The 10,792-nt window shown below is 28.3% G+C and overlaps 1 protein-coding gene across 1 annotated transcript; it reads left to right on the top strand.

Annotated features, from left to right (window-relative positions):
* Window positions 1-5,579: 5,579 nt before the first annotated feature.
* On the top strand, window positions 5,580-9,368 carry LOC111675496 (esterase B1). The gene is made up of 4 exons (XM_023436267.2): window positions 5,580-5,909; window positions 5,975-6,686; window positions 6,755-6,930; window positions 7,117-9,368. The coding sequence occupies exons 1-4, from the start codon at window positions 5,598-5,600 to the stop codon at window positions 7,579-7,581; spliced, it is 1,665 nt and encodes a 554-aa protein (XP_023292035.2). The 5' UTR covers window positions 5,580-5,597; the 3' UTR covers window positions 7,582-9,368.
* The last annotated feature ends 1,424 nt before the right edge of the window (window positions 9,369-10,792 follow it).

Genomic DNA, 10,792 nt, shown 5'->3' with positions numbered 1-10,792 from the left:
AAAATTTTACGTAGAATTTTGTATAAATTTTTCGTAGAAAACGTTCAATTCATAGAACTTTTACTGTAAATTTTGGATTCATAACTTTTACGATATTTTTGATTTTCTTTAAATTTTTGTTTAAAACTGCATAAAATGCAAAAGACAGAAAATCCAAAAATTGGTATTTTTTTTTGAGTCTAGTGTAATTGAACTTTGTTAAGGTCACGTCGATTGGCGTTAAACATAAACAAATCAATTAATTCAGTGTAAAATTTAGCAGACATATGTTTTCTATCAACATTTCTAAATGACTAATATATAAAGCTAATAAATAATTCAAATAGTAATTTTTCCGTATAATTGTTTATTTATCCAATTGATTGTTAAATTTATAGATTTTTAAGAGGAAAAAACTATTACGTTTTTTTGGTTTTATGTGTGATTTGAAAAGTAGTCCGAACTATGCATATAACTAAAAAAAATTTAAGCAATTTTAAATAATTCTAATTTGTGCATACTCTTAAATTTTATTTATTTACTCACGTGTTGAAATTAATTTAAATGGATTTTATTCAGCAAACATACTTCGAATATAAATGAATTTGAAAAAAAAAATACCAAAACTTTTGCGAAAATGTTTGACTTTATTTATAGACACATTATTTTATTTATTCTCTTGCATTGTTCACTCTTTTCTGTTCGACATTGCTAAATTGTCATAGGTTTGTTTTTGGCCATTATGTGTTATAATTGTTTAAAACATTTTTGTTAAATTTGTTGTTTTTGTTGCTATTGCTGACGCTGATTTTGATGATGCTGAGTTTGTTGTTATTTATAGTCTAGTTGATTATTATTTTATCTGTTTATTCTGAAGATAGCATATGAATTAGTACGAGACCTCATTCATCATGATGTTGCTCATTCCGGTTGTTTATGTTGTCGTCACAAATTTGGCTTTTATTCAAATATTTCCATATGTTTATGTGGGTATATTTTGTGTTTATTATTTTTTTATTTTCATTATTGTTTTAACAGTTTTTTTTTAATGAGTAATAAAAGTTTTTGTGTTTTGAATTTTTGATTGTTATGAAATGATCTTTTTTGCATATTAATTAAAAATAAAAAATTAAATAATTAAGATAAACTTAAGTAAAATATTTTTATCTTAAAGATACAAGTGTATGGGTTAGAATTTTGTGTGAAAATGATACGAAATATTCATTAGAGTGATATCTACATTTTATGTGTATTTTACTACATATAAATAAAAAGGAATCTAAATTTATTTATACGGTTTTGGTTATTTTAAATAAGATTTCTCTATTCAAATTAAGAAAACTAAATATATTTTATTTTAAGTATCCAATGGTATAGATTGCATTTGCAATGATGCAATCGCAACTAAATTGTTTCAAGTTACAAATTGGCACACGTTTCTGCGGTTTTTTTGAAGCCATTTATATATCGCAAATATAGACGTAAAAGAAATAGATATAAACATCCTTGCTGGACAATTAATTGGTCGAAACGAAGTTGAAAAAAATTCGAAACTCTGAGACCAGGTTTAACGTTTCTAAAGAATTGAGCAGTGCTGAATCTTAATCTGTCTAGATTTGAGATATTGTGTCCTGAAATTTAAAAAAACGCCATTTTTAGCCCATTTTTTCAGTCGTTTTTCAGGCAAGATAGCTTTATCTGTAAAATGTTGTAATCCATTAAAATAAAGGCTTTATATTTGACTTCCTTATTTCGAGATACCTTTAGCCAGAGCTTGAAAACTTTTATAGTTTTTGGTAAATTTATGGACTTAATGTTTTGTAAATAATATTTATTATCAACAAAAATATAGGATTCACACCTACATAACAATGTTTTAGTAAACTTTAAATAACATTCTAAAGCGACTTGACGATGTCTGTCTATCTGTCAACTTCTACGGATGATATCTCAGCAACTACAGCAGATTGTAAAACAATTCTAAAGCTATGTTCTTAGGAAAAAATGCGAAAATCGGAAAGCTTTTTGTAAACTAAAAGCGTAATGTATAAAAAAAGCTTTAGCTAAAGATATCTGGAATAAGAAAGAAGATATGTCAGATGTTAAGCATTTATTTTAAAGCTGGCACAATGGAGTTTAAGATGATATTTTATGAATAAAGCTTTTTCGAGTAGTTATAACTTGTAATAAAAGGACAAAAATCACGTTTTTTGCAAAAACCATATAAGCTAAAGAAATTCAAAGACCAGATTCGGATTTAGCGGAATTTAGTCCATTAAAAAAGTATACGCCTCTGTCTTAAACATTTGTCGGCCTGTGTTAATTTTCTCGTGTTAAACTAAGGATATTCTATCGCTGGTAGGTAACTGAGAACACTATTTGTGACAGTCATCAGACGGGACCAGGTTTGGACTACAAGAATGCAAAGAATGAATTCTAAAGAGTTTTATCAACTGCCAAGAAGTATTTTAACTGCTTTAAGCCAATAATACATTTCTAATTCATAATTCATCATTATTAAACTTCTTTACGTCTTCTGTTGAGATTTCCCCATTTTTAAGTTAATTGTTTGAAAAAATTTAAATGTTGCGTCAATTCGATTTAATTGTTATAGCTTTTGGCTATCTTTCAAATGTGAATTAATTAATACTTGTTTAAAAATTTAATATTATTGTCTGATCCTAGGTATGTCTGATACAAAAAACCAGTATACTAAAAATTAGTAAAATAATAATTTTTCCTTTTTATTTATATTTATATGACGTATTTGTTTGATACTTTAATCACGAGCATTTTTTATCAGACACACTTCAAGTTTATTATATTCAAGATTTTACTTTTTATAGCCTACACCACATTAGTGGGTTTGTGCTGATGTTTGTAACGCACAATAATATTGGCTATATACCCACCTTAATGTTTACCAATCTGCTCAGAATCATTTTCTGAGTCCGTCCGTCTAATCATACTACTGGTCGCAATATTGAAGATAATTTAATGCAATTTTGTACATGATCTTCTATTGTTATAGGTATGAAGCCTATTGAAAATGGCTAAGATCAGTTCATTATTTCACCTAGCCCCCATACAACTAAACCCCCTAATAGGGTTTGTAAACTTTTTAATTAATTTCCATGTCGCAATTTTGAAGATAATTTAATGAAATTTAGCATGTGATCTTTAATTGTTTCGGGAATGAAGTATAATGAATATGGTTAAGATCGGTCCATTATTTCACCTAGCGCCCATAAAACTGAACCAGCGAATAGGACTTTTAAACCTTGTAATCAAACTACAGGTCGCAATTCAAGAAAATTTGCCACTTGCCCTTCTATGATACCATACACAAAGCCTATTTAAAATGGATAACATTGTTCCATAATTTAACCTAGCCCCCACACATCTGAACCCGCCGAATAGGGCTTTAAGTTCATAATTATGTTTAATATAATCGTTTCTCGACAAAAAGCTGCAAAACAAAGTTCCATACGAGCCTCGAAGACCCTCATGAACTCTTAAGTTATAGGGCATCATTGGACCCAAACCCTTATAAATTGGCCCATTCAAAATTTGACTTAAATGTCCACAATTTTTTTCAACAATAAATGACTTAAGTATATCTGAGGCAGGATACAATTCAACTTAAATGCTTTATTATGAAAACTAAATAACATTTTATTTTGTTACAGGTGTAGGGTATTATATGGTCGGACTCGCATAACACTAATTTCTTACTTGTTTTTATATACGTATATACAATTATGTATGAGAGCTTTTTTTATGAATCGAAACCTCATTATGAATACAAATAAAAATGTAATCTTTTAGCCACCCTTTCTTGATCTTGCAAAAATAACAGCTGAGCGATTAAGAAGATTTGATAACATATCAGTCGTCACTTTTTTAAGGTTTCAAATTAATACTTAATATACATATAAAAATTAAATAAAAAACAAAAATCTATGGAAAAACAATTTAATTTTATTACTCATACATACATATCAACATATGTATGCATGTAAGCAGAAGGTACTTTTTTATGAGATTAGAAATCCAGACACACTCTATTTCATACCAGACGGCATTACTGTAACGCTATCTGTGTAATTGAAGTTGTTGTCCATCAAATACTATTTGAATAACATATTCTTGTGATAAGAAAACGCACTGTTTATACATATGTCCACAGTACCCTCATAATAACTTAACCTTGAACCAACATTTAAACATTAATATATTTAAAAAAAAATAATAATCATGTCATTTTAAAAAAACTCAAATTGTTTAGAAACGTGAGATGTTTTCTTAAAAGCAAAAAAAAAAAAAATAAGTTGATAATTTTATATAAAAAATTGTCCTCTTTATAATTTAATAGAATTTTTAATTAAAATATAAAACCACTTTTTTCATAATTTATATAATTTTTTAAAAATATGCTTTAGTTTTCACTTCCAACTAATAGCTTCAATTTATATAATATTTATAAATTATTTATTTAATGCTTGACTACAACTGTCATTAATAGTCAGTATCAGGTAGAATGATACTTTTATGTACATTACTGGTACTTATTGTACTTTTTTTATTTTAATTATATATTAATACATATTTTTTAATATTATCATATTAACGTGATTTTATTAAAATTATTGTTTGTATTATCATTAGCATGTGTCAAAACAATTAAAAATTATTATAATAATTTTATTTTTATTCAGTGCTATATAAATTTTAAAGTTAAAACAAATATTTTTTTTAGTTCGTAGTATCTTGATGAATCGTTAGTTTCATTTAATTGACAGTTCAGTTTGTTTTTTATAATTTATTTTTTTAATTAATTATAATTATTATAATCAATAAATTTATGTCGTAGATAACTATGAGGGTGATTGTGGATGTTTTCACAACCAAAAATAATCCTATACACACCAAACGCACTTGAACTACAAAACATTTTTTAAGTCGGTTAATCCGTCCTTCCTTCTTATTTACTATTTTTTGAAACAAACTTCTTAAAATACCAGAACTGAACTAGAACTGAACTAGAACTAAACTGAACTAGAACTGTCGATTAATCCGTCCTTCCCACTTATTTACTATTTTTTGAAACAAACTTCTTAAAATACCAGAACTGAACTAGAACTGAACTATAACTGAACTAGAACTAAACTGAACTTGAACTGAACTAGAACTGAACTTGAACTGAACTAGAACCGAACCGACTAGAACTAAACTAGAACTGAATCAGAACTGAATCAGAACTGAATCAGAACTGAACTAGAACTGAACTAGAACTGAACTAGAACTGAACTAGAACTGAACTAGAACTGAACTAGAACTGAACTAGAACTGAACTAGAACTGAACTAGAACTGAACTAGAACTGAACTAGAACTGAACTAGAACTGAACTAGAACTGAACTAGAACTGAACTAGAACTGAACTAGAACTGAACTAGAACTGAACTAGAACTGAACCAGAACTAAACTAGAACTGAACTAAAACTGAACTAGAAGTGGACAAGATTTCAAATTCTTTGTGTTGAATATTATAAAGCAATTAATTTACTCCAATTTGGTAACACTTTATATAATTAAATTTTTTACCTTTATTTTTAGAATGGTAGACTTTAAAGTCCAACAGCGACGTTATCGCAGTAAAGAGAAAACCATTGTATCAACAATTTATGGACCCGTTAAGGGAGTTAAACGTAAATCAATATACGGTGATGTTTTCTTCTCATTTGAGAAAATTCCATTTGCTAAACCCCCCATTGGTGAACTAAGATACAAAGCACCACAACCACCAGAGCCATGGACAGAAGTTAGAAGTTGTACTTCGGCTGGACCGAAACCATTGCAAAAGCATTTTGTCTTTCAAATGACCGATGGCTCAGAGGATTGTTTGTATTTGAATGTTTATACAAAGAATGTAAGTTAGAAACTGTTTTATTAGTGGGATTATATCTATTTGAAATATATTGTTTTCATATATAGTTGGATCCCATTAAACCTTTACCCGTTATGGTTTGGATTTATGGTGGTGGTTTCCAGTTTGGTGAAGCCTCACGTGACCTTTATAGTCCGGACTATCTATTAAGAGAAGATGTAGTGGTTATATCTATAACCTATAGAGTGGGTCCCTTTGGTTTCTTGTGTTTACAAGATCCCAGTTTTGATGTACCCGGCAATGCGGGTCTTAAAGATCAAGTTATGGCTTTACGTTGGATTAAAGCCAATTGTGCTAGCTTTGGTGGTGATCCTAATAATATCACATTATTCGGAGACAGTGCTGGTGGCGCGTCTGTCCACTATATGATGTTGACCGAACAATGTAGAGATCTTTTCCATAAGGCCATCTGCATGTCGGGATGTGCTTTATCACCCTGGGCTGTAACTCCACAACGCAATTGGCCCTATCGTTTGGCTGTAGCTGCCGGTTATACAGGCGATAATAATGAAAAGGAAATATTTGAATTTCTTAAGAGTGCCAAAGGAGCCGATATAATTAAGGCCAATGAAGATTTATGCACAGATGCAGAGAAGAGAGAACGTATTGGATTTTCATTTGGACCTGTTATAGAACCCTATATAACCGAACATTGTGTGGTACCAACTAAGCCGATAGAAATGATGCGTACAGCTTGGAGTAATAATATACCCATGATTGTGGGTGGAGTTTCAAATGAGGGATTATTATTGTATACAGGTAAGCTGAGAGAGATATTTTTTTGTTTCGTAAACGTTCGTTTTTTTTATTATGAATTTCTATTTTAGAAACTAAAAATAATCCAAAATTATTAAATGAATTGGGTGATTGTCGCTATGTGGTGCCCTTGGAATTGAATATGGATCGTAATAGTGAATTGTGCAAGGAGTATGGCGATCAATTAAAGACCACATACTATGGTGATAAAGAACCCAGTCTAGAGACTTTACATGAATATTTGTTGGTAAGTAGAAAGCAAATAAGAAACTTGAAAAAGCACTTAGCTATAGTCGATCTTTATTTGAAGAGCTTAAAGCTTTTTAAAGAATGTTTAGCAAAATTTGTGCAAAAAACATATTTTTAAGCTTTTAGAGCTTTTCTTTTAAATTTACAAACTAATTTTAATTTACCATTTTTTTTTTAATTCCAGATGGTTTCCCATGAATATTTCTGGTTTCCCATCTATCGTACAGTATTGTCCCGCATGGAGCATGCCTCCACAGCACCCACCTATTTATACCGTTTCGATTTCGATTCAAAGCATTTCAATCACTTGCGCATTTTAAGTTGTGGCAAAAAAGTACGTGGCACCTGTCACGGCGATGACCTCTCTTATTTATTCTACAATTCAGTGGCACGTAAACTAAAGAAACATACCAAAGAATACAAGTGTATTGAACGTTTAGTGGGCATGTGGACACATTTTGCCACCTGCGGCCAACCCAATTATGATCCGGAACATAGTGATTTATGGCAACCGGTCTCAGCTGCTGCTTTAGAGAAAAGACAAATAAAGTGCCTTAACATAACGGATGAATTGAAAGTTATTGATGTTCCCGAAATGAAAAAGCTATTGGTATGGGAAAGCTTTTTTACACGCAACGAATTGCTATGATTTAGTTAAAATTTCAATACTATAAGATAAAAGATAAATTGTTAAAACATATATATATTTTTATACTTTCTTTTTTAAGAAAAAAGAAAGCTAATTTTTTTGTATACAAAAGCTCAGCCTATAGTATGTTGGTAGCTTTAAACTTACACTAAATAACGAAACTTAAGTATAATATATGTTTCTTGCCATAGAGATTGTTTGTCTTGGAAAAAGTCTGGATTACAAAAAGCTTTAATGTAAATTTAATTTGGTTGACCTAGAAATTTGTATATGAATAGTTTGGATCAAAGTTGGGTTATGCATAGTTTACCTTACAGAAAACTATGAGGAGTGCTTAGAAAAGCTTATTTAATTAAGTTTTTCAGAAATTTTAACATAAAAAATATTACTAACTAAAACTTTTGAAGTTTTTAATATTGAAACCAAATAGACTTTTAGAAAGCTTTTTATATATACTTTTTTTTTAAGAAAAATAGCAATTTTAAAGAAAATTTATAATAAGTTCGTAATAAGCACAAAATCTTAGTTAAAAAGTTTAAAATAATTAAAAGCTTTTTTTATTGAATATGAAAAATTAATATTAAGAAAATAGTGAATAACCTATGAACAGTTATTCCAGCAAAGCTTTTTGCTATGTTAACTTTTGTTTTAAGAAAAGCTTAGAAAACCTACTTTATTTATATTGTTTTACGAATTTTAGCGAAAAGCTTATTTTCTTTAGAAATTAAAACAAATTGTTAGGCAGCTTTTTGATGGCTTTAATTCTAGAATTATAAAAGCTTTTTTTAATTAGACAAACAAATTGTAATTATACTTAAGATCGTTGCCAGTTATTTGGAAAAGTTTTGTTTGGAATGTGTGAAGACGAATTATTGTGATTTAGGAATGAGTTATAAGTTTCGATAAAAAATATAATAAAATTTAAACTAAACATTGAAGACGCAACATAAGTACCTTGGAAAGTTAAAAAAATTCTTAAACAAAAATTTAAATGTTTTTTTTTTTTTATTAAAAATCAATGAAGAAAGCCCAAACTATTAGTAAACATAAGATTTGCTGCTTTTTTAACATACATCTTCCTAAACTTAAACTACTCTACTCCATTTCTATGTCTCCTTCCTATTGCTAGGTTAAAGAAAAACTTAAAAAAAAATTTATTAATTTAGGTTTAAAAAAAAAAATACAGCCCAAGGCTTTATTATAAACTATTTACATATAGTTATATTTGTTTGAGTAAATTATTATGTTTAAGCATAAACATCTACAAAGAAAAATGTATTCTATAAACATACATATACATATTTGTTAAACTATTTCCATTGTTAATTTATTTATTAAGTAGCCTTAACAAAAATTGAGTTAAACTAAACAAATTACAAAAACCAAAAAAAAAAAAAACGATAAAAACAAAACCCTCCGTAAATTTAAAGTATTTAATAAAAGTTAGAAACAAGCTAACTATTGAAACCATAAACTCCGTTTAAATCAACTATTTTGCATTAATATAATTGTCACAAAAATGCAGCACACATTAGTAAAACTTAATTTTGCACAAGAAAAAAAGAATATAAAAATTTAATTATAGATGTATTTTTATAAAAAAAAACAAAAAGTTCAAATAATTGAAATAGTTATAAAAATAAATATTATTGTAACTGTTCTAAATCTTATCAGGTATAACAAAATAAGATGAATTATTGTCAAACTAAAATAACAAATTAAAAAAAAAAAAAAAAACAAAGTAAATTTTAATCAATAAACTATAATTCAAAAGAAACTTTTGAAATAAAATTTATTTAAATAAATTAAAACAAAGAGTTTTATTAACAAGTAATAGTGTTATATTCGACTATTCTTCGGATTCAAAAAAAATTAATTTTTAAAAACAAAATATTTTTATTCAACCTTTTAGCCATGAACATATTTGGAGGGTAGGGTCAATTGTAAAATTTTGTAGAGACATTTTGGTCTACAAAAAACTTATTTCTCTCTATTGAATTTCAGAGTTATACTCGAATTATTAAGTCAGTAATGTGCGTTAAATTCATTTTCTGAACAGGGTTTTATTTGGGGGTTACTGATGAATGAATCGATGAACCGTTTCTTATAAAAATTTGGTAGAAAGTTTTGAGCTCGTGAGAAACGTACTTATGGCGCTATATTTGTATTTTCAAGCGTGTCTTCTAAGTAGGGTAGAAGGTGGACCATACGCCACCTTTTTTTTAAGGCGACCTCAAACTAAACCACAATATATATTCTTAATTTTTTTCTCGGTTCGAATACTTTGGTTTTGGTTTTATTCCTTTCAATCTTTCCTAAATCATCCTCATGTACATATTTTTTTAACTTTTCCGCACTGACCAAAAACGGCAATACCGCCCCATCCATGGGGTAAATTCGCCAAGCGGATGGGGCAGATTTGTCATTAGTAAAATAAAAGAAAAAATTACAAAAATAAAAATTTATTTTGCTGTTTTATACTTTAATTCATTAAACAAAGTGTAATAAATCAGATATTTATTGTTTATTTCACAAAACTTAACAAAAAAAATTAAAACAAATTATTACTGATTTTTTCTATATTTTAACCAAATTTTGTTCTACATCACAAGCATTACATATATTTGGCGCATGTTCCCACGAGCAGTTCTGGGGTTTAGTTTAAATTTTTTTCGGGCTTCAAATTATATATAATTAAAATATTATTATGTCTTATTATTTACTATTATTGACGTTCTAATACTGACCAATATATTTTTTCTATCACAAAAGCTATAAAAGTTAGGACAAAAAGTTTACACAGTAAAATATTTCAACAGCCTATCATCATATGTAAAGTTAATGTTTCAAATTTTCAGGGATGATAGATAATCGATAAACGAAAACAAAATTTGGTAATGCGATAAAATCGATTACTCAGTTTTCAAGTTATTCGCTATTGGCAGATGTGCCCCAGATGGCGTATGATCCCCCTTCTACCCCAATTTTTTAGAGAGTACCATATATGAAGAGTAGGGTCAATTATGAACCGATCCTCATAAAATTTGGTAGAGAAAATTTAGCACATGTAGGACCGATTTATGTCGAATTTTATCGCCAAACTTTTTTATAATTTTTTACATATTTACAACAGTTTTTTTTACATAACTGTTGTAAATATGTAAAAAAAAATATAAAAAAGATTCGCGATAAAATTCGACATAAATCGGTC

The sequence above is a fragment of the Lucilia cuprina genome, chromosome 4 (assembly GCF_022045245.1).
Source record: "Lucilia cuprina isolate Lc7/37 chromosome 4, ASM2204524v1, whole genome shotgun sequence".
Taxonomy (NCBI): Eukaryota; Metazoa; Arthropoda; class Insecta; order Diptera; family Calliphoridae; genus Lucilia; species Lucilia cuprina.
The sequence above is the reverse complement of the archived record's forward strand: the minus strand, read 5'-3'. Positions and strand labels throughout refer to the sequence as shown.